This window comes from Hemiscyllium ocellatum, chromosome 51 (assembly GCF_020745735.1).
Source record: "Hemiscyllium ocellatum isolate sHemOce1 chromosome 51, sHemOce1.pat.X.cur, whole genome shotgun sequence".
In the NCBI taxonomy this organism is placed as follows: Eukaryota; Metazoa; Chordata; class Chondrichthyes; order Orectolobiformes; family Hemiscylliidae; genus Hemiscyllium; species Hemiscyllium ocellatum.
Genome location: NC_083451.1, coordinates 8,399,725 through 8,424,091, shown reverse-complemented (window position 1 = coordinate 8,424,091; position 24,367 = coordinate 8,399,725). Strand labels below are relative to the sequence as shown.

The 24,367-nt window shown below is 43.8% G+C and overlaps 1 protein-coding gene across 1 annotated transcript in view; it reads left to right on the top strand.

Moving 5' to 3' along the window:
- Nucleotides 1-5,217: 5,217 nt before the first annotated feature.
- The window catches only part of LOC132805670 (non-homologous end joining factor IFFO1-like), a gene marked incomplete at its 3' end in the record, with an annotated part of 21,817 nt that continues 2,667 nt past the window's right edge, over nt 5,218-24,367 (top strand). Inside the window, exons 1-2 of the mRNA XM_060820856.1 lie at nt 5,218-5,327; nt 19,506-19,668. Coding sequence (XP_060676839.1) covers nt 5,218-5,327; nt 19,506-19,668 — 273 coding nt within the window. The remainder of the gene's footprint in view (nt 5,328-19,505; nt 19,669-24,367) is intronic.

Genomic DNA, 24,367 nt, shown 5'->3' with positions numbered 1-24,367 from the left:
ATTGGACAAATGGGTGAATTGACATTGCAATTCTGTTATTTTCACGATATGCGAATGAGTCACATATATGCACCCACAATGGAACACTTAACTTTACAAACTTAGTAACAAATATACACATCAACGATTTATCTAATTTGCATTCAATCGCATTTACACTCTACAATGACAATTTCATCAGTGAACACATCTGAAATTAGAAATGAAAGAAGCATTCCACATTTACAGTCAAATTGTGGTTGTCGTTATGAAACTAGTTAGTGTTCACTTGAATTCGGTTCACCACAAACAGTTCAATTCTATATTCATAGATACACTTACGTGCACAAAGCCACTGGGGTAAGCTGTTCCGCTCCAATTAGTAACCCACACTCAGTATAATTTTACTTCAAGTGTTGCTCCCAGTAACACTTGGACACTGGGGTTAATTGTTCCTCTTTGATTAGGAACCCACATTCTGAATAATTCTAACTGGAAGATGCAGAGATATGTACAACATGAGTGGTACCAAGACTTACCAGGAACTCCAACAACAGCAATGATGGTGTAGTAAACATTTTCGATCATTTGCCTTGGAAGATGCATTTTCTTGTTTTTGGCACTAATTCTCCCTTGCTGCAGCTGTTAATCTGTTGGAATTGGAGGTAATACAGTTTCAGACACTTGACTTTATATTGTGTGGGATATCCACTGGGAAATTATGATGACACTTTCAAAGTTTTAATCATTTTCAACAATCAAATTATCCCAACAGGTATATACTTTAATGATGATTTTCACGAAGTCAATTTGATTAGCCCAATTTCTGAATTAATTGAATCCTCTTGGGTCTCAAATGTGAATTGCAGGTTGTCTTCAAACAACAAGACTTGCTTTATTTCTCTCACAATCACCGACTCTGCCCTTGAGCTTTCAATTGAAGTCTCTGTCCCTGTTGGCCCACTCCTTATTTTGATTTGGCCAGGCGCTTACATATTGCAAAACAACCATCTCGGCCAGACGAACAACAAACATACAGCCACCTCTTGCGTCAACAGGGATTGAACGCAAAATGCAGAAGATAGTTTCGATTGCAGTTGTATATTCCTTTCCTTCTGAAACACTCGATTCCTATAACGTGGTACCTGCTTCCAGACTCCCCGGAAAGAAATACGTTTATTCATCGTCCAAACATTCAATGAAATTAATCATGTCTATGTCAGAAGGTGAATACTTCAACTGAAGAAATAATTTTATGTCGGTCTCTCCACTGGAAGCATAACCTACCCTCATAAGATCAGCGATACTGTACACTTTACTCAAAGACACAACCCAGCTGACATCTGGCAAGTGGACAACCTGACAGTGAAGCATTGTCTCCCCACTGCTCCTGATAATGCGACAGTCTGTATACTCGGTAGTATGGTTAGCCTCCATTTAAATCAAACATTTTAATGATTTCATCATGTGTGACAAATTTCAGTTGCAAACATGAGCAAAAGCCGTAAAAGATCAAATCATGGAATCTCGGGCAAGATAAAGCGTGTTGTCAATAAAAGGAAGAGGTGTGCAAAGCTGATGGTGGGTGGTGGGGAGCGTTTTCTGGTGCAGTGGTAATGTACTAAATGTATAAAATATATATAAAGGTGACGTTAAACCCCGGGCCTGGAGACTCAGAACATTTTCTAATTCAGTAAAGGGAGGGACTAACAAAATAATGCATTGTGAGAGAAAACACCATGAAACTAATCTCGTGAAAGATAGAAATGTGTTTGCAATAGCTTTCTGCAGGGAAAGCAAAACGTGATCAGGAAAGTCAAATATGTACCCTCGATTTTTAGCAAAAGAAAACTGCAATTGGGACAAAGTAAACAACAGAGAAATAAAGATGATAGTTTTGGTCTTTTTCTCAGAGACAAAATTTCACTAAGATTCTCAACAATACAACAGACACAATACCCTCGTCAAAATGTGGAGACAGACGAACTGGTCATTCGTGTAGGACATAGAACATAGAACATCGTAGAACATAGAACAAAGAAAAGTACAACACAGAACAGGCCCTTCAGCCCACGATGTTGTGCTGAGTTCTAATCCTAACCTAAACAAAATAACCTAACCTACGCACCCCTCAATTCACTGCTGTCCATGTGCATGTCCAGCAGTCATTGAAATGTCCCTAATGACTCTGCTTTCACCACCACCGCTGGCAAAGCATTCCATGCATTCACAACTCTCTGCATAAAAAAACTACCTCTGACATCTTCTTTATACTTTCCTCCTAACACCTTAAAACTATGACCCCTCGTGCCAGTCAATCCCATTAGCACAGCATTCTCAATATAGTTCCTCTCCATTCCAGAAGTACATTTGTTTTTAGCTCTCCACCATGAATTTCACAAGCGTTGTTAAATCAATATTGTTCCCTCTCTGCAGATAATTTTCAAACAGTGAGCTGCCTGCACATTGAGGAAAATATGTACTGATTGCAAACGCTGACCTTGAACCGGGTAAAGTACAAACTATATTTAACTTGCACTGTGGAGATTGAATTTGGTCCAGACGTGATTGATTCAGTGGGAGGCATTACATCTTGTTTGAACCCTATTTCAAAAACAAGGGCAAAACTAACAGGTTTAGTGAAAACTATACACAGCCCATTCATCTTTAAAAAGATAGGCCAATGAGCAAATGAAAGGGCGAGGGTGCGCAGCCAAACTAAGCTGCACGACAACAGAATAGAAATAAAAACGATTTGCAGAGATGCACTTCCAGGAAATTGTTTGAACACAATCGCTTTTGAGTTTGTACGAATTAAACAGAATATAATACATTAGTACGAAATCTGGCTCACTTTAAATGCCCCCTAATATTATTCTTTCAACTCTGGTCAAAAGATTCTGATGGTCACCCCTATCTGTGCTTCTCATAATTTTATAGACGTCGACCAAGTCTCCCGTCTGCCTTCACCACTCCAGAGAAAACAAACCTCGTTTTTATGGCCTCTTCTTATAGTTAATGCCGTCTAAGCCATTCGGGTAGCATCATGGTAAATCTCTTCTGCACCCTCTGCAAAGCTTCCACACCGTCCCTGTGATGTAGTGAACAGAGCTGAAAACAGTACTCCGAGTCTTATAAAGCTGCAACGTGAAATGCATCTACGTTAATGCAAAGAGTATAGTGAGTAAGGCAGATGATCGTAGGGCTTGGATAGGTCCCTGGAATTATGAAATTATTGCCATCACAGAGACTTGGTTGAGGGAAGGGCATGATGATTGGCAACTGAATGTCCAGGATATCGACGTTTCAGACAGGACAGGGAGGGAAGTAAACGAAGGATGGAGTTGCATTGCTGGTCAAGGACAATATCACGGCTGTGTTAAAAGAGGACACTACGGCAGTCTTGGGTAGTGAGGCATTATGGGTGGAGCTGAGAAATAAGAAGGGTACAGTTACATTGTTGGGACTGTATTAAAGACCTCCCAACAGTCAGCATGAGGTAGAAGAACAAATAGGCAAACATATTATGAATACAAGTAGAGGCAAGAGGGTAGTGGTGATGGGAGATTTAAATTCTCCCAACATTGACTGGGATACACTTAACGTCAGATGTCTGGATGGAGTAGAATTTGTATGAAGCGTCCAGGAGCGTTCTCCAGAGCAGCATAGAACATAGAACATAGAAGGATACAGCGCAGTACAGGCCCTTCGGCCCTCGATGTTGCGCCGACCGAATCCTACCTAACCTATACTAGCCCAATAACTTCCAAATGCCTATCCAATGCCCGCTTAAATGACCATAAAGAAGGAGAGTTCACCACTGATACGGGCAGGGCATTCCATGAACTCACAACCCGCTGTGTGAAGAATCTACCCCTAACATCTGTCCTATACCTACCACCCCTTAATTTAAAGCTATGTCCCCTAGTAACACCTGACTCCATTAGCGGTAAAAGGTTCTTAGTATCTACCCTATCTAAACCCCTAATCATCTTATACACTTCTATCAGATCTCCCCTAAACCTTCTCTTCTCCAATGAGAACAGCCCCAAGTGCCTCAGCCTTTCCTCATAAGATTTTCCTACCATTCCAGGCAACATCCTGGTAAATCTCCTCTGCACTCGTTCTAAAGCTTCCACATCCTTCCTATAGTATGGCGACCAAAACTGCACACAATACTCCAGATGAGGCCTCACCAGAGTCTTATACAACTGCAACATGACCTCAGGACTCCGGAACTCAATTCCTCTGCCAATAAAGCCCAGTACACCATATGCCTTCCTCACAGCACTATTTACCTGGGTGGCAACTTTCAGAGATCTGTGTACATGGACACCAAGATCCCTCTGCTCATCCACACTACCAAGTAGCCTACCATTAGCCCAGTAATCCATCATCTTGTTATTCCTACCAAAGTGAACGACTTCGCACTTAGCTACATTGAATTCCATTTGCCACATTTCCGCCCAGCTCTGCAACTTATCTATATCCCGCTGTAACCTACCACTTCCTTCCTCACTATCCACAACTCCACCGACTTTTGTGTCATCCGCAAACTTGCTTACCCAGCTTTCAAGTCCTTCCTCTAGCATGTCAATAGCCCGACGAGGGAAGGGGCCATATTGGACCTGATTAGATTACTTCTCGTGTGGAAACAGGCCTTTCGGCCCAACAAATCCACACCGACCCGCTGAAGCGCAACCCACCCATCCCCTTACCTAACACTACGGGCAATTTAGCATGGCCAATTGACCTGATCTTTGGACTGTTGGAGGAAACCGGAGCACCCGGAGGAAACCCACGCAGACACGGGGAGAACGTGCAACACAGTCAGTCGCCTGAGTCGGGAATTGAACCCGGGTCTCAGGCACTGTGAGGCAGCAGTGCTAACCACTGTGCCACCGTGCTGCCCACAAACCTGGTGCTGGGGAATGAGCCAGGACAAGTGGAAGGAGTTGTGGTAGGGGATTTCTTTATGGACAGTGACCACAATTCTGTAACTTGTATAATACTCGTAGATAATGAAGAGAGTGGCCTAAGGGAAGAGTACTAAACTGGGCCAAGGACAGTTATATCAAAATTAGGCAGGAGCTGGGAAATGTGGATTGGACACAGCTCTTTGAAGGCAAGTCCACATTTGATATATGGGAGGCTGTCACAGATAGGTTAATGGCAGTGCAGGATAGGCATGTCCCATTGTAAGCAAATGATAGGAAGGGCAAGTTTGGTGAACAGTGGATGACAGGAGAAATTGTACGACTAGCCAAGAGGAAATGGGAAGCGTACAAAAGGTCTGGGCATCTGAGGCCAGAACGGGCCCTGGAGGAATATCGGAAGAGGCGGTCAAGGTATCAAGCGGGCTAAAAGGGGTCATGAAATCGCTTTAGCGAGCAGAATTAAGGAAATTCCGAAAGCATTTTATTCTTATAAGAAGCAAGGGGGTCACTAGAGAAAGATTTGGTTCACTAAAAGATAATGAAGGCAGGCTGTGTGCCAAACCTGAGAGAATGGGTGAGATTCTGAATGGTTACTTTGCAATAGTGTTCACTGAGGAGAGGAACATGATAAACGTTGAGCTTAGAAATAGAAGACTGATTAGTCTGGATAACGTTGGCATAAGTAGGGAAGATGTGTTGGATATGCTAGAGGTTTTTAATGTGGACAAATCCCTTGGACCGTATGGGATCTATCCCAGGTTGCTGAGGGAGGCGAGAGAGGAAATAGTTGGGGCCCTGACAGATATCTTTGTGGCATCCATAAATACAGGCGAGGTGATGGAGGACTGTAAGGTTACTCACGTTGTCTCCCTGTACAAGAAGTTTAGTAGGTAACTACAGAACAGTGAACCTGAAGTCGGCAGTGGGCAAGTTACTGGAGAAGGTACTGAGAGATAGGATTTCTTTATATTTGGAAAGGAATGAGCATATCGGTGATGGGCAACATTGTTTGTTTGGGGGACATCGTGCCTTACCAACTTAATGGAGTTCTTCGAGGAAGTGACCAAAAGGAAGGGCTGTTGATGTCATTGACATGGACTTTAGTAAGGAATTTGATAATGTTTCCCGTTGTAGACAAATGAAGAAAGTGAAGTCACATGGTGTGCAGGGTGTTCTCGCTCGGTGCATAATGAACCGGTTGAGCAACAGGAGACAGAGAGTAGTAGTTGAAGGGACTTTCGAGAAATGGCGAAAGGTGACCAGTGGTGTTCAACATTGGTTCCACTTTTGTTTGTAACATACATGTATGGCATCCTGACTCTTGTACTCAATGGCCCGACCAATAAAGGCACAATGCCATACCTCTTCTTTACCACTCTCTCTACTTACATACGGAGATTCCACCAGGTCGGCGGACTTGACCAAGTCCCCTAAACTCCTCCCCGACGACAAATCAGACTGGGCCCCGCCGTCATCCCTGTCCTCGATGACGCAGTTAAAACCTACATCCCACAAAGGACAACACACTGGCCTTTCTCAATGGAGCACGACTTTGGGAGTGGGAGACCATGCCTCATAAATGTGTTACATTTCTTTGATGAAACGACCAGGAAGGCTGAGGAGGGCAGGGCAGTAGATATAATCTACATGGATTTCAGTAATGCCTTTGATAAGGCTCCACATGATAGGCTGCTCTGGAACGTTAGATCATATGGAATCAGGGCAGGCTGGCAAATTAGAAAACAAATTGGCTTGATGACAGGAAGCAGAGTGTAAGAGTAGAACGATGCTTGTCGGACTAGAGACCTGTGACGAATGGGGTTCCTCAGCTTGATGCTGCGCCCATTATCATATGACCGGAGTGTGGCCAGCTTATTGGCCAGAATATATACTAAATAATTATAAATCGTTGCTTAAGTGTGAAGAAAGAACATAAAAAAGACGGTTAGACAACATATAAATCCTACCTTGTATGTTTTTATTAACTGGAGGAAATCACATTCTCCTGTATGCTGCTGCAGTGGTGATGTTCTCTTCATGACTGACCATCACAACTACCCCCATGACAAGGTCCTTGAGTCACAAGTCTGGAAAAAATGTAGTTTACATTGGTGGTGAGTAGCATTGATAAAGTTGTCAGTTTGCCTACATGCTGAGGAAGTGCATTTTCATTTCAATAAAGCTTCATCCATTATTCATCACTTTCTGTGAAAATAACAAACAGTCCAAGGCAGTTTACAATATAAAGGGACATGGAAAGGGTAAATTGACAAGGTCTTTTCTTTGGATTGGGGGAGTTGAAAACTCGAGGGCATAGGTTTAGGGTGAGAGGGGAAGGTGTAAAAGGGACGTAAGGGGCAACTTTTTCATGCAGAGTTTGTGTGTGTGTGGAATGAGCTGCCAGAGGAAGAAATGGAGGCTGGTATAATTGCAACATTTAAAAGGCATCTGGATGGGTATATGTATAGGAAGGGTTTAGAGCGATATGGGCCAAGTGCTGGCAAATAGCACTAGATTAAGTTTAGATATCTCGTCGGCATGGACGAGTTGGACCAAAGTATCTGTTTCCATGCTGTACATCTCGATGACGCTACTTACACTTTGGATAAAGGCCCTTCGGCCCAACCAGTCCACACCGACGTGCACCCATTCAGACTCATCCCACTCCACCTAACACTACGGGCAATTTAGCCATGGCCAATTCACCTAACTTTCGAGTAAAAAGTGAAGTCTGCAGATGCTGGAGATCAGAGCTGAAAATGTGTTGCTGGTTAAAGCACAGCAGGTCAGGCAGCATCCAAGGAACAGTAAATTCGACGTTTCGGGCCAGAGCCCTTCATCAACCATTCCTGATGATATGTCAATAGCCCGACGAGGGAAGGGGCCGTATTGGACCTAGTGCTGGGGAATGAGCCAGGACAATTGGAAGACGATGCGGTAGGGGTTCCTTTAAGAACAGTGACCACAATACTCATAGATAATGAAGATACTGGCCTAAGGGAAGAACACTAAACTGGTCCAAGGCCAGTTATATCAAAATTAGGTAGAAGCTGGGAAATGTAGATTGGACACAGCTATTTGAAGGCAAGTCCACATTTGATATATGGGAGGCTTTCACAGATAGGTTAATGGAAGTGCAGGATAGGCATGTCTCATTGAAAGCAAATGATAGGAAGGGCAAGTTTGGTGAACCATGGATAACAGGAGAAATTGTACGACTACCCAAGAGGAAATGCGAAATGTACAAAAGGTCTAGGCAGCTGAGGACAGAACGGGCCCTGGAGGAATATCAGAAGAGGCGGTCAAGTCTTATGCAAGGTATCAAGCGGGCTAAAAGGGGTCATGAAATAGCTTTAGCGAGCAGAATTAAGGAAAATCCCAAAGCATTGTATTCTTATATAATACGCAAGGGGGAATCTAGAGAAAGATTTGGTTCACTGAAAGATAATGAAGGCAGGCTGTGTGCCAAACCTGAGAGAATGGATGAGATTCTGAATGGTTACTTTGCATCAGTGTTCACTGAGGAGAGGAACATGATAAACGTTGAGCTTAGAGATAGAAGACTGATTAGTCTGGATCGCGTTGGCCTAAGTAGGGAAGATGTGTTGGATATGCTAGAGGTTTTTAATGTGGACAATTCCCTTGGACCGGTTGGGATCTATCCCAGGTTGCTGAGGGAGGCGAGAGAGAAAATAGTTGGGGCCCTGACAGATATCTTTGTAGCATCCTTAAATACAGGCGAGGTGCTGGAGGACTGTAAGGTTACTCACGTTGTCTCCCTGTACAAGAAGTTTAGTAGGTAACTACAGAACATTGTGCCTGACGTCGTTAGTGGGCAAGTTGCTAGAGAGGGTACTGAGAGATAGGATTTCTTTAAATTTGGAAAGGAATGAGCATATCGGTGATGGGCAACATTGATTGTGTGGGGGAGATCATGCCTTACCAACTTGATGGAGTTCTTCGAGGAAGTGACCAAAAGGAAGGGCTGTTGATGTCATTGACATGGACTTTAGTAAGGAATTTGATAATGTTTCCCATTGTAGACAAATGGAGAAAGTGAAGTGACATGGTGTGCAGGGTGTTCTCGCTCGGTGCATAATGAACTGATTGAGCAACAGGAGCCAGAGAGTAGTAGTTGAAGGGACTTTCGAGAAATGGAGAAAGGTGACCAGTGGTGTTCCACAGGGCTCAACATTGGGGCCACTTTTGTTTGTAATATACATGCATGGCATCCTGACTCTTGTACTCAATGTCCCAACCAATAAAGGCAACAATGCCATACCCCTTCTTTACCACTCTGTCTATTTATAAAGGGAGATTCCACCAGGTCGAAGGACTTGACCAAGTCCCCTAAACTCCTCCCCGACAACAAACCAGACTGAGCGCCGCCGTCATCCCTGTCCTCGATGACGCAGTTAAACCAATACCCCACAAAGGACAACACACTGGCCTTCCTCAATGGAGCATGGCTTTGGGAGTGGGAGACCATGCCTCATAAATGTGTTACATTTCTTTGATGAAACGACCAGGAAGGCTGAGGAGGGCAGGGCAGTAGATATATTCTACATGGATTTCAGTAATGCCTTTGATAAGGTTCCACATAATAGAATGCTCTGGAATGTTAGATCATATGGAATCAGGGCAGGCTGGCAAATTAGAAAACAAATTGGCTTGATGGCAGGAAGCAGAGTGTCATAGTAGAAGGATACTTGTTGGACTAGAGGCCTGTGACTAATGGGGTTCCTCAGCTTGATGCTGCGCCCATTATCATATGACCGGTGTGGCCAGCTTATTGGCCAGAATATATACTAAATAATTATAAATCGTTGCTTAAGTGTGAAGAAAGAACATAAAAAAGACGGTTAGACAACATATAAATCCTACCTTGTATGTTTTTATTAACTGGAGGAAATCACATTCTCCTGTATGCTGCTGCAGTGGTGATGTTCTCTTCATGACTGACCATCACAACTACCCCCATCACAAGGTCCTTGAGTCACAACTCTGGAAAAAAGGTAGTATGCATTGTTGGTGAGTAGCATTGATAAAGTTGTCAGTTTGCCTACAGGCTAAGGAAGTGCATTTTCATTTCAATAAAGCTTCATCCATTATTCATCACTTTCTGTGAAAATAACAAACAGTCCAAGGCAGTTTACAATATAAAGGGTAAATTGACAAGGTCTGTTCTTTGGGTTGGGTGAGTTGAAAACTCGAGGGCATAGGTTTAGGGTGAGAGGGGAAAGTGTAAAAGGGACGTAAGGGGCAACTTTTTCATGCAGAGTTTGTGTGTGTGTGGAATGAGCTGCCAGAGGAAGAAATGGAGGCTGGTATATTTGCAACATTTAAAAGGCATCTGGATGGATATATGAATAGGAAGGGTTTAGAGCGATATGGGCGAAGTGCTGGCAAATAGCACTAGATTAAGTTTAGATATCTCGTCGGCATGGACGAGTTGGACCAAAGTATCTGCTTTTCATGCTATACATCTCGATGACGCTACTTACACTTTGGATACAGGCCCTTCGGCCTAACCAGTCCACACCGACGTGCACCCATCCAGACTCATCCCACTCCACCTAACACTACGTGCAATTTAGCCATGGCCAATTCACCTAACCTTCGAGTAAAAAGTGAAGTCTGCAGATGCTGGAGATCAGAGCTGAAAATGTGTTGCTGGTTAAAGCACAGCAGGTCAGGCAGCATCCAAGGAACAGTAAATTCGACGTTTCGGGCCAGAGCCCTTCATCAACCATTCCTGATGATATGTCAATAGCCCGACGAGGGAAGGGGCCGTATTGGACCTAGTGCTGGGGAATGAGCCAGGACAATTGGAAGACGATGCGGTAGGGGTTCCTTTAAGAACAGTGACCACAATACTCATAGATAATGAAGATACTGGCCTAAGGGAAGAACACTAAACTGGTCCAAGGCCAGTTATATCAAAATTAGGTAGAAGCTGGGAAATGTAGATTGGACACAGCTATTTGAAGGCAAGTCCACATTTGATATATGGGAGGCTTTCACAGATAGGTTAATGGAAGTGCAGGATAGGCATGTCTCATTGAAAGCAAATGATAGGAAGGGCAAGTTTGGTGAACCATGGATAACAGGAGAAATTGTACGACTACCCAAGAGGAAATGCGAAATGTACAAAAGGTCTAGGCAGCTGAGGACAGAACGGGCCCTGGAGGAATATCAGAAGAGGCGGTCAAGTCTTATGCAAGGTATCAAGCGGGCTAAAAGGGGTCATGAAATAGCTTTAGCGAGCAGAATTAAGGAAAATCCCAAAGCATTGTATTCTTATATAATACGCAAGGGGGAATCTAGAGAAAGATTTGGTTCACTGAAAGATAATGAAGGCAGGCTGTGTGCCAAACCTGAGAGAATGGATGAGATTCTGAATGGTTACTTTGCATCAGTGTTCACTGAGGAGAGGAACATGATAAACGTTGAGCTTAGAGATAGAAGACTGATTAGTCTGGATCGCGTTGGCCTAAGTAGGGAAGATGTGTTGGATATGCTAGAGGTTTTTAATGTGGACAATTCCCTTGGACCGGTTGGGATCTATCCCAGGTTGCTGAGGGAGGCGAGAGAGAAAATAGTTGGGGCCCTGACAGATATCTTTGTAGCATCCTTAAATACAGGCGAGGTGCTGGAGGACTGTAAGGTTACTCACGTTGTCTCCCTGTACAAGAAGTTTAGTAGGTAACTACAGAACATTGTGCCTGACGTCGTTAGTGGGCAAGTTGCTAGAGAGGGTACTGAGAGATAGGATTTCTTTAAATTTGGAAAGGAATGAGCATATCGGTGATGGGCAACATTGATTGTGTGGGGGAGATCATGCCTTACCAACTTGATGGAGTTCTTCGAGGAAGTGACCAAAAGGAAGGGCTGTTGATGTCATTGACATGGACTTTAGTAAGGAATTTGATAATGTTTCCCATTGTAGACAAATGGAGAAAGTGAAGTGACATGGTGTGCAGGGTGTTCTCGCTCGGTGCATAATGAACTGATTGAGCAACAGGAGCCAGAGAGTAGTAGTTGAAGGGACTTTCGAGAAATGGAGAAAGGTGACCAGTGGTGTTCCACAGGGCTCAACATTGGGGCCACTTTTGTTTGTAATATACATGCATGGCATCCTGACTCTTGTACTCAATGTCCCAACCAATAAAGGCAACAATGCCATACCCCTTCTTTACCACTCTGTCTATTTATAAAGGGAGATTCCACCAGGTCGAAGGACTTGACCAAGTCCCCTAAACTCCTCCCCGACAACAAACCAGACTGAGCGCCGCCGTCATCCCTGTCCTCGATGACGCAGTTAAACCAATACCCCACAAAGGACAACACACTGGCCTTCCTCAATGGAGCATGGCTTTGGGAGTGGGAGACCATGCCTCATAAATGTGTTACATTTCTTTGATGAAACGACCAGGAAGGCTGAGGAGGGCAGGGCAGTAGATATATTCTACATGGATTTCAGTAATGCCTTTGATAAGGTTCCACATAATAGAATGCTCTGGAATGTTAGATCATATGGAATCAGGGCAGGCTGGCAAATTAGAAAACAAATTGGCTTGATGGCAGGAAGCAGAGTGTCATAGTAGAAGGATACTTGTTGGACTAGAGGCCTGTGACTAATGGGGTTCCTCAGCTTGATGCTGCGCCCATTATCATATGACCGGTGTGGCCAGCTTATTGGCCAGAATATATACTAAATAATTATAAATCGTTGCTTAAGTGTGAAGAAAGAACATAAAAAGACGGTTAGACAACATATAAATCCTACCTTGTATGTTTTTATTAACTGGAGGAAATCACATTCTCCTGTATGCTGCTGCAGTGGTGATGTTCTCTTCATGACTGACCATCACAACTACCCCCATCACAAGGTCCTTGAGTCACAACTCTGGAAAAAAGGTAGTATGCATTGTTGGTGAGTAGCATTGATAAAGTTGTCAGTTTGCCTACAGGCTAAGGAAGTGCATTTTCATTTCAATAAAGCTTCATCCATTATTCATCACTTTCTGTGAAAATAACAAACAGTCCAAGGCAGTTTACAATATAAAGGGTAAATTGACAAGGTCTGTTCTTTGGGTTGGGTGAGTTGAAAACTCGAGGGCATAGGTTTAGGGTGAGAGGGGAAAGTGTAAAAGGGACGTAAGGGGCAACTTTTTCATGCAGAGTTTGTGTGTGTGTGGAATGAGCTGCCAGAGGAAGAAATGGAGGCTGGTATATTTGCAACATTTAAAAGGCATCTGGATGGATATATGAATAGGAAGGGTTTAGAGCGATATGGGCGAAGTGCTGGCAAATAGCACTAGATTAAGTTTAGATATCTCGTCGGCATGGACGAGTTGGACCAAAGTATCTGCTTTTCATGCTATACATCTCGATGACGCTACTTACACTTTGGATACAGGCCCTTCGGCCTAACCAGTCCACACCGACGTGCACCCATCCAGACTCATCCCACTCCACCTAACACTACGTGCAATTTAGCCATGGCCAATTCACCTAACCTTCGAGTAAAAAGTGAAGTCCGCAGATGCTGGAGATCTGAGCTGAAAATGTGTTGCTGGTTAAAGCACAGCAGGTCAGGCAGCATCCAAGGAACAGGAAATTCGACGTTTCGGGCCAGAGACCTTCATCAGCCATTCCTGATGAAGGGCTCTGGCCCGAAACGTCGAATTTCCTGTTCCTTGGATGCTGGCTGACCTGCTGTGCTTTAACCAGCAACACATTTTCAGCAATTCACCTACCTGCCTATTTATGGATTGTAGGAGCAACAGGAGCAAATCCACACAGACACGGGGAGAATGTGCAAATTCCACGCAGTCAGTCTCCTGAGTCGGGAATTGAACCCGGGTCTCTGGCGCTGTGAGACAACAGTGGCAACCACTGTGCCACCGTGCAGCCTAAACTTGCATTTAAAAATTATAGATCACCAGGTTATAGTTCAACAGGCTGAGAAAGAGACTAACTAAAGTTAATGTTGACCAATTTTTGGGCGGCACGGTAGCACAGTGGTTAGCACTGCTGCCTCACAGCGCCAGAGACCAGGGTTATTTCCCACCTCAGGCGACCGACTGTGTGAAGCTCTCCCCGTGTCTGCGTGTCCGGTTTCCTCCCACCGTCCAAAGATGTGCGTGTCAGGTGAATTGGCGATGCTAAATTGCCCGTAGTGTTAGGTAAGGAGTAAATGTAGGGGTATGGGTGGGTTGCGCTTTGGCGGGTCGGTGTGGACTTGTTGGGCCGAAGGGCCTGTTTCCACACTGCAAGTAATCTAATCAAATGGAAAGCACTCCTGGAATGGAGGATGAAGAGAAGCAGACAACATCATGTTATGAAGGTGTAAACGTGTACTGTACCTTTCAGAAGTTTAAAAGCTAACAGAACTGCCTGATAGCTCCAAGTGATCTGAACAAGATACAATGTCATATTTGGTCTAATAGCTAGTGTAGCTGGTTGCCTGGAGACAAAAATATACATTTGAATTAAGGCCAATCAGTTTATATTATACCCCAAAATACCAAACTCCAATCAAGTTTGAAAGTAGTATATTGTCAACAGTAAATACCAATGACGCAGTCTGACATTTTGTGGTTATAAGACCAGGAAAATGTGAACAGGTGAGGGAGAAGTACCAAGCCAACAACAAATGCAGATTGCCCTCAGGATAGGTATCTGAGAGGTACATTTATCTATCATCCACCTGTGAAACAGAAATCCTCAGGAGAAGAAAATTTCCAGAGGAAGATACATATTGAGGATTTGACAGCTGTCCGGTTTTGAAATTAGCATTTTGGTAAATCATCGTCGGGTTTTATCGGATTAGTATAATAGAAACGAAAGTAAAGGTAGGAGATGTAGTTCATAGTTAATTATTCTCTATTATACATGAAGAAATGAAGTTGTTACTTTTTACTTCAACTAGTTCTTGGCCTCTCGAATTTTCACAATTACTGTACGGAATAAATCTGGTCTGTGTTGATGGTTTAAATAAACGGCGGGGGGAGGGGGAGGAGGAATGGGGGGCGGTTCCCGGTGTCATAACAGTAAGCAGACATTTTGTGTCGATCCAGAGAAGAGGGGGTAAAGGTAGCATCCGGGAAATAGCTGTAGATCAGAAATAGAAAGGGAGAGAGGAAGTCAAGATAGTTACCATTACCAGTTGGGTAATACTGACCAAATTTTGAGTTTCCACATTCCAAGGCCCTGATGTATTTCATCTTTAGACATTAAAATAAGGAGGTTGTGCAATGATTGATGTGTTGGTTTTAACTTTGTGAAACTCTTTATATTCCAAGAATGTTCCTTCAGATGGGAAATAGCAGGCATCACTTGGCAAAAAACTGCAAACTAATTGACATGATATCTGGCAAAGGTAACATCACAAGCTATGATTAAAGATGTTATAATGAGCAGTTGGTTTTGATGTGCAAGTCATTTATCGGAAATAATAACTATTGAATAATAATGGGCGGCAAGGTGGTTCAGTCGTTCAGTGGTTACCATTGATTCCTCACAGCGCCAGAGACCTGGGTTGAATTCCCACCTCAAGTAACTGACTGTGTGGAGTTTGCACATTCTCCCCATGTCTGTGTGGGTTTCCTCCGGGTGCTCCGGTTTCCTCCCACAGTTCAAAAATGTGCAGGTTAGGTGAATTGGCCATGTTAAATTCCCCGTAGTGTTTGTTGAAGGGGTAAATGTAGGGGACGTAGTCTGAGTGCGTTGCTCTTTGGAGAGTCGGTGTGGACTTGCTGAGCCAAGGGCCTGTTTGCACACTGTAAGGAGTCTGAAAAAATCTTGTCCTGTGGAGGTTCAGAGGGATCTGGGTGTTCAAGGGGGTAAATCTCTAAAAGTTGCCACTTAAGTGGTTAGGGTTGTTAAGAAAACATGTGGTGTTTTGGTTTTCATTATTGGGAATCGACTTTAAAAGCCGTGACGTTTTGCTGCAGCTCTACAAAACCCTGGTGAGACCACACTTGGAATATTGTGTCCAGTTCTGGTCAGCCTATTATAGGAAAGAGGAGGCTTTGGCGAGGATACAAAGAAGGTTTACCAGGATGGTAACTGGACTGGAGGGCTTGTCTTCCAAAGAGAGGTTGACGAAGCTTGGATTTTTGTCTCTGGAGAGGAGGAGGAAGAGAGGTGAGCAAATTGAAGTATACAAGAGAGGCATGGATAGAGTCCCGAGCCAGAGACTATTCCCGATGCCGGATGGACTGGCACGAGGGGTCGTAGTTTTAAGGCGTTAGGTGGAATGTGTAAAAGACATGTCAGAGGTAGGTTCTTTATGCAGAGAGTTGTGAATGCACGGAATATGTTGCCAGCGTTGGTGGTGAAAGCAGAGTCATTGGGGACATTTAAATGACTGCTGGACATGCACATGGACAGCAGTGAATTGAGGGGTGCGGAGGTTAGGCTATTTTGTTTTAGATTAGGATTAATACTCAGCACAACATCGTGGGCTGAAGGGCCTGTTCTGTGCTGTACTTTTGTATGTTCTATGTTCTACTTCTGTTCATGAATGACCAGTTCGTCTGTCTCCTCATTTTGACAAGGGTATCGAGTCTGTTGTATTGTTGAGAAACTTAGTGAAATTTTGCCTCTGAGAAAAAGACCAAAAATATTATCTTTATTTCTCTGTTGTTTACTTTGTCCCAATTGCAGCTTTTCTTCTGCTGCCAATCGAGGGCACATATTTGACTTTCCTGATCACATTTTGCATTACTTGCAGAAATCTGTCTTAAACACATTTGTATCTCTCACTAGTTTAATTTCATGGTGTTTTCTCTCACAAATCATTCTTTTGTTAGTCCCTCCCTTTACTGAATTAGAAACTGTTCTGGGTCTCCAGGCTCGGGGTTTAACGTCAGCTTTATATATATTTTATACATTTAGTGCATTACCACAGCACCAGAAAACGCTCCCCACCACCCACCATCAGCTTTGTACACCTCTTCCTTTTATTGACAACACGCTTTACCTTCCCCTGGATTCCATGATAAGACCTTTTAAGGTTTTTGTTAATGTTTGCAAGTGAAATTTGTTACAAATGATGAAATCATTAAAATCTTTGATTTAAATGGAGGCTAACCAGACTATAGATTATACAGACTGTCGCATTATCAGGAGCAGTGGGGAGGCATTGCTTTACTGTCAGGTTGTCCAGTTGCCAAATGTCAGCTGGCTTGTGCCTTTGAGTAAAATGTACAGTATCGTTGACCTTATGAGGGAAGATTATGCTCTAGTGCAGAGATTAGCGTAAAACTATTTCTTCAGATGAAGTACTTGCCTTTTGATATAGACATGATTACTTGCATTGAATGTTTGGATTATGAATAAACGTATTTCATTCGGGGAGTCTGGAACCAGGTACCAGGTTATAGAAATCGAGTGTTTCAGAAGGAAAGGAATATACAACTACAATCGAAATTATCTTCAGCATGTTGCGTTCAATCCCTGTTGACGCAAGAGGTGGCTGGATGTTGGTTGTTCGTCTGGCCGAGATGGTTGTTTCCAATATGTAAGTGTCCGGCCAAATCAATGGAAGGAGTGGGCCAATAGGGACAGTGACATCAATTGAGGGCTCAAGGGCAGAGTCGGTAATCAGGTCAGAGAAGAGGTGGTTCAGGTTGGTGAATCTTTTCTGTCTCTCTCTCTCTGTGCCTGTCTCCATTTGATGCAATCTCCCTCAATACTTCTCTCTCTTCTCTGTGTTGCTCGGTCATTCTCACTATCTCTCGCTCCCACACGCTGATTCTCTCTCGTTCTTTCACTCTTTATATCACTCAGTCTGTCAATCTGTCTCTGTCATTATCACTTAGTCTCTCCGTCTGCCTTGTTCTCTGTGTTTTTTCTCTCTCATTTTCTCTCTCTCTCTCTGTCTCTTTTTCTGTCTTGCTGTCTCTCATTGTCTTTCTTTCCGAGTTTTGTCTCTAATGCTCTCTCTCTCTTAACTATCTTTCTCTCTCTCACTGACTCTCAGACATTCGCACTGCCTCTGCCAGTCTCTCTCTCACACACTTTTTCTCTATCCTTCCTGCTTTTTTTTAACTTCTCTGACTTTGTCTCTATTCGTGTCTCTCTCTTACTGTCTCCCGCTCTGCTTATCTTTCTCTCTGCGTATCTCTCTTTCTTTTTCTGTTTTACTGTGTCTTTCTGTCTGGCTACCTCTATCTACCTCTCACTATCTGTATCTCTTTCCCTTTCTCTCCCCCACCTTTCTGTCTTTCAATGTCGCTCCCTGTACCCCACTATATTTCCCTCTATGACTGTCTTTCTCCAGGTCCCGGTCTCTGCCATTCTCTGTCTCTGTGCCTTTTTCTGTCTCATTTTCTCTCTCACTCACTCATTCATTCATTCTCTCTCTCTATCTCTTTCTTTCACTACTCTCTCTGGCTCACTCACCCTGTCTGTTCTTCTCTCCTGCTGTATCTCTCTCTCTCTCTCTCTCTCTCTGTGTGTGTTTCTCTCTGGATGTCTCTCTTTCTCTCTCTCCCACTGCATGTCCCACCCTCCCTCTATTGCTGTCGCTTCTTCTCTTTCTAGCTGTTCATCCCTCTCTGTCTCGGTTTCTGTCTCTTTTTCTCTCTTGCTGTCTTGCACTTGCTCTGTCTCCCGCTTTTTCTCCTTCTCTATGACTTTTTTCACTGTTTCTCTATCTGTACGTGCCTCCCTCCCTCTCTTTCTTGCATCGTCTCCCCTGTCTTGCTGACTTCCCCACTCTCTCGCTATCTCCCCCTCTCTCTCGCTGTCTCCCCCTCTCTCTTCTCCCGTCTCTCTCTGTCACGCTCTCTCTCTCTCACTGACCCCTTCTCTCACTTGCTGTCCCACGTTCTTACTCGCTCATCTTCCCGCGCGTTCAGTCCCGCTGTTCCGTTTTCTCTCTCGCTCACTGTCCTGCACTCTCCCTTGCTTGCTGTCCCATGAGCTCTTTTGCTCGGTATCCTGCACCCTTTATCGCTGTCCCACGTTCCCTCTTTTTCACTGTCCCACGCTCCTTGTCGCTCACTGTCCATCCCTGACCCCCTCTCTCTCACTGTCCAGTGCTGCGCCTCTCTTTCACTGTCCTGCACTGTCCCACTCTCACTGTGCAGCGCTGTCCCTCTCTCTCACTGACCGCGCTCTCTCTCTCATTCTCTCTCTCTCTTTCTTTCTCTCCCTCCCCGTCTCTATTTATTTCTAACCATCCCGTGTATCATGCAGCATCAAATATTGCATCAGTCAAAGTAAGTAAAATGAAATTACAGCGAGTTATCAAGAAGGCTTGTGGCATTCTCTGATTCATTGCAGGAGGATTTGTACAAAAATAAGTTACGTTGTTCTGCTGTCTGTCAATTGCCCTGATTTTCTCCTTAAACCTCTCACTGATCCCAGAATTTACTACAGCACTGTGATAGGGATACAAAGTAAATCAACATTGACCTTCCCATGAAATGTGAATTGCAGGGTTCACGTTTTCTTTAATATGATGGGCATTGTCCAAGTAACTCATCTCAAACTGTGCCTACTGACACTGCAAAAAAGATGTTTTACCCAAACCCTGTTCCTTGACAAACACCCTGACTTTATCTCTTTCAGTTTCCGCAGAGCAGCTGGGCACCAGGTGACCGATTATGGGAGAGAAAGGTATTTTGTTTTCAGTAAACTGTTCGCCAATGATACAGATCAGAGCCGACACCAGGAAATCCGGGGAAAGCTGGCTGCAGTGGAGAATACCGGGTTTCATATCAGAAGGTGTGATGTAGAATACTCATTAAGGTGCAGAGAATGTTCTGCACCAGAATACTGCATCGAGCAGATTTAAAATTGGCGATTCCTCTACTGATGCAGGTAGGGCATTCCATGCCCTTACTACTCTCTGACTAAAAAGTCGATCTCTGATATCTGGCCGATATGTATCAGCACTCAGTTGAAACGATGCCCTCTTCTGCTACCACTTACCATCCGAGGAAAAAGGCTCTCACTGTCTGCCCCATCTATTCCTCTGATCATCTTGTGTGCCTCTGTCAAGTCACTTTTTAACCTTTTTCTCTGTAAGGAAAACTGCATTAAGTCCCTCAGCCTTCTTCATAAGACCTTCCCTCCGTAGCAGGCAACATCCTGGTACATATCCTCTGCACCATTTCCAAAGCATCCACATCCTTCCTGTAATTCAGTGAGCAGAACTGTGTGCAGTACTCCAAGTGTGGCCACACTAGAGTTTTGTACAGCTGCAACATGACCTCATGGCTCCAAAACTCAATGCCTTTATTAAAAAAGCTAACACACGTATGCCATGTCAATACCCTATAACCTGGATGGAAACTTTCAGGGCTCTAACATGGACACTGAGATCTCTCTCCTCATCCACAATAATCTTACCATTAGCACAGTATGCAGCATTCTCATTCAAAGTATCACCACTCACTCACACTTAACCTCCAACCCCATTTATCATCTCTCTCAGCCCAGCTTGCAGCTTATCTATGTCTCACTGTAACCTACAACATCATTTGGCACTGTCTGCAACTCCACCAACATTAATGGCCACCGCAACTGTACTAACCTAGGCTTCTATACTCTCATCCACATCATTTATACAACTGATCAACAGCAGTGCATCAAAACAGATCCTTGCAGTACACCACGAGTAACTGAACTCCAGGATGTAACAATTCCCATCAACCACCACCCTCTGTCTTCTTACAGCCAATTAATGATCCAAACCACTAGATCACCCCTCAATCCCATGCTTCCGTATTTTCTGTGATAGCCAAGTGTGGAGAATCTTATCAAACGCCTTTCTGAAATTGAAATGTTTGACAACAATATTTGAAAGGGTTCAGAAAAAGATTTCCAAGGATGCTGCCAGGGTTGGAGGGTTTGAGCTATGGGGATAGGCTGAGTAGAATGTATTCACTATGATCTAACCTTGCTACACAGTCTATGGCTTAGCAGTAGAGGAATCTTGTCGAACACTGTTGTGGAAAAATATGGAGAACCACCAGGAGACGGACAGAGTTCTTCACGAAGTAAGCCTTTAATTTGCAAACAAAAACCCGTGACACCGAGAAAGATGATTCTTGAAAGCCCACCCAGCTCAGTTCCGTGAATTTTTATATTTTTAAGCATGTTTTCTGTTAGCTTACCAGCATGTCCAACTGCATTAATTAAGTAGCTCACTCTAGGTACACAATAAAGCAGTGCTGTTAGTTCCCATTATCACATAACTTGTACATTCTACTTAATGTTATTCTAATGTCACCGTTAGATATTTATTGGTAACTCTGCTACAGTGATCTTCAATTGCAGACTAACCTATCTTGATAAATATTTAACTATTCCATCTGTTACAATAGTCTCCTGTCTCAAGCTCACTCTACTAACTATTAATTAGCTATTTTAATGTCATGTCTCAAATATTTATACCCCAATCCTGTCATAATAGCACTGAACAGAGAAACTTGCTTTATTACTTGTGTTGTCTCATCTTGCCATAATGACGTTTCAGCCTTAACCTTACTCTGCTAATTGGTGTAAGAATGTTCCACTTTAGTTATCCCATCCTGCCCCTGCCTTCCACAGAATACAGTTGCCAGTGGTCTTCATGCTTTATCCCTTCCCATGCTTTCATGTTCTTTCTTTTCCATATTCCCACCTTTGAGACCCACTGTTGTCACCCTTGGAAAGAAGACAATAAACTTAGCATCTCTTGTGCCCAATACCAGAAATGTAGATCCCAACATGGACAAAATAATTTTCGGAGTCTGAAACTGAAAGAGTTCTTCCTCCATTCCTGAGGTCCCTTGGGCCAAAAACCTGCCCTCCAATAACCAGAACAGGAAAAAAGACTCAAGATCTCTCACAATCTTGGACCCGCATCATGTTCTTCAGAAGTATCATCGACGTCTCCACGTGGATATGCCTTGCACTGTGGCAGTTGTTAGATCATAACCATCGAACAGTGGGATTCCACCAGAGGAGTAAGCTTTTCCTCGGGTAGCTGAAATGATCATAAGTTGCCGTGCAGTGACACGAATTAAAAAGGACTTAATAAAAGGTAGAGCACAACAAAAGATGAAGGCAATAACAAGCAAAACTGCACCTACAGTAAAAACATTCTTGACAAACCATGCTCCCCAAGACCCTAATATAGTATTCAGCCAATCAAAAGCCTGATAAACAACCACTGCATTGTTTTTATTTTTATCTCCCTTCTTAGATTGTTTAGTTTTTCCATTGCTTCAGTTAAAGATCCCCCAGGGCTAGTGTTGTTAGGTATAAACGTAAAGTAATGTTCCCCAAACATTAGTGGTAGCATCCAATTGTTCTCCGAAGGCCACAACGGCATCATCAGGATAATTGATAAATCTTTGCTTTTTGTAATAAATGTAATTAGTCCATTCAGCATTCTTGCTAATCCCCGTCATTGGGATAAGAGATTCCCAGCCCACGGCAATCTCATTGCGGGCCTTAAACTCGTCAGGAAAACCTCTTGGCTGTCCTATACTATCAATCTGAATTGTCGGATCAGGGACATACCGTCGCTTAGTTCGGTGACTGTAATGTAGCGTCAAGCTGCGTGTGTTGATATAAGTACCTTGTGTCGGAGCATTACACGGCAAAGCTGCCACTCCAGTCAGTGGGCAGCTTCATGCGCAACACGACTTTCTGATCTCAGCCAGTAAGTATCTGTCAGTGGGACACGTTAAGAATTGCAAACAGCCCCCGAATGTGGTGTTCACCTCCAGTTGAATCATATTCCCACAAAGATCCATGATGTAGCCTAGTCGTTTGGAGCAATTTCACTTAAAGCTTTCAAAACTCAACCCGTCCCGTTTCCTGAAAGCAGCCTCACCTCAGTCTTACCGGTGAACCACGGGCTGTTATATGAACACCACCGTTGGAGTTACTGCCAGCCCACGTCATCCTACCGATAGAATGTCGTGGCCTGAAGTAGCAGGCACCAAAAGGGAGCAAAGGGATTGCTTGTAAGATGATGAATCATTCAGTTAAAGGTGTTGGTTGGAGTGCTGCAAACACCATTCAGTACAGATGCTCAAGTTAAAGGGCATATGGACAACATAGTATGAGGGGATTAACTTAGTACACAAGACGCATTCCTGTCTAGCCACTATGACGCCAGTGTAGTTTGCCCATTGATACCAGTGATTGTCACGTGCGCGTACCCATGCTTGGGCAGCAAACTAACCCTGGCATTTCCTGTCCAGGTCTGCTAAGTTAATGGTCTCCAAGTCTGATTATTCAGGCCTGGCATCAGAGAGGTGGTTATCAGGGGTATCCCCCCATGTCTTCCCCATCCTTGCTACCAGGAGGACTGTTCTCGACATCTCCATAAGGATCATTTCTGGAATAATCAGGATTCCCAAGAACTTCACCTGTACCTTGTTCAGAACCCTGTGGAGGCAAATTAGCCTCCTGTGTGCCCGACCCGTGTCCATTTTTTTCAGCCTTAATTCCACTTACCTCAGTGTTAGAATTAATTTGTGCCGGTGAGAGAGCTTGAGTACAATGATTAAGGTGATACCAAATGTGTCGTCCTTCCACTTGGATGGCGGTAGATGATGCCTTAATCACTAAGAAAGTTCTCTCTCTCCTTGACTCATTTCAGCATCATCGAAATAGCCGCACGTACACACAATCCTGGGATTACTAGATCCTTCCTCGTTGACAGCTGTCAGTTTCCTTTGTATTTCCTTTGTATGGTTAGTCTCATGTATTACAGGTTGCTGCTGCATATATTGCTTAAGGTCTGAGTTTAACTGCTCCAAGCTAGGCCCTTTGTATGGACGTCTCCACCTGGGCACTGGCATAGGTCTACATGTGAGCATCTCAAGCGGTGTGAGCATCTCACGTCGTATTAGATTGTAAAGCCAGCGGCAGAACGTCAATCCAATTAAGGTTGGTGCTTCCACAGATCTTGTTTAATTTGGCTGTCAATGTCCCATGTATTCTTTCCACCATACCCTGAGACTGGGGATGATATGCACATCCAAACCTCTGCTTGATTTTCAACGAATGCAGCATCATATTAACAACGTTCTGAATGAAAGCAGACTCGTTCTCTGGGCTGATTTCCGACGGTATACCAACCCATGAGATATCTTCATTCGTCATAAACTTTACTACTGTCCCAGCTTCTACTTTCAACCTTATTTCCACTGTTCCAGCTGATTTCACTCTCCCCCTACCCACTCCCCCCGCCACATCTGTATCATGTTGCGACCACAAATTGCCTGGTACTGTACCCAATTGCCCATTCCCATATTGATCATCTTCCACCACTCTCACTGGCATGCTCCGCTGGCTTGTTACATTGTCTTCCTTTGGATTCCCTGTCAAGTTGCAGCTCGATAGTATTTTAATATAGCTGCCATCCCTGAATCGTGATATATACCATTCCCTAATTGTTTCTACATGCCTGGCCATAGTGCCTAAAT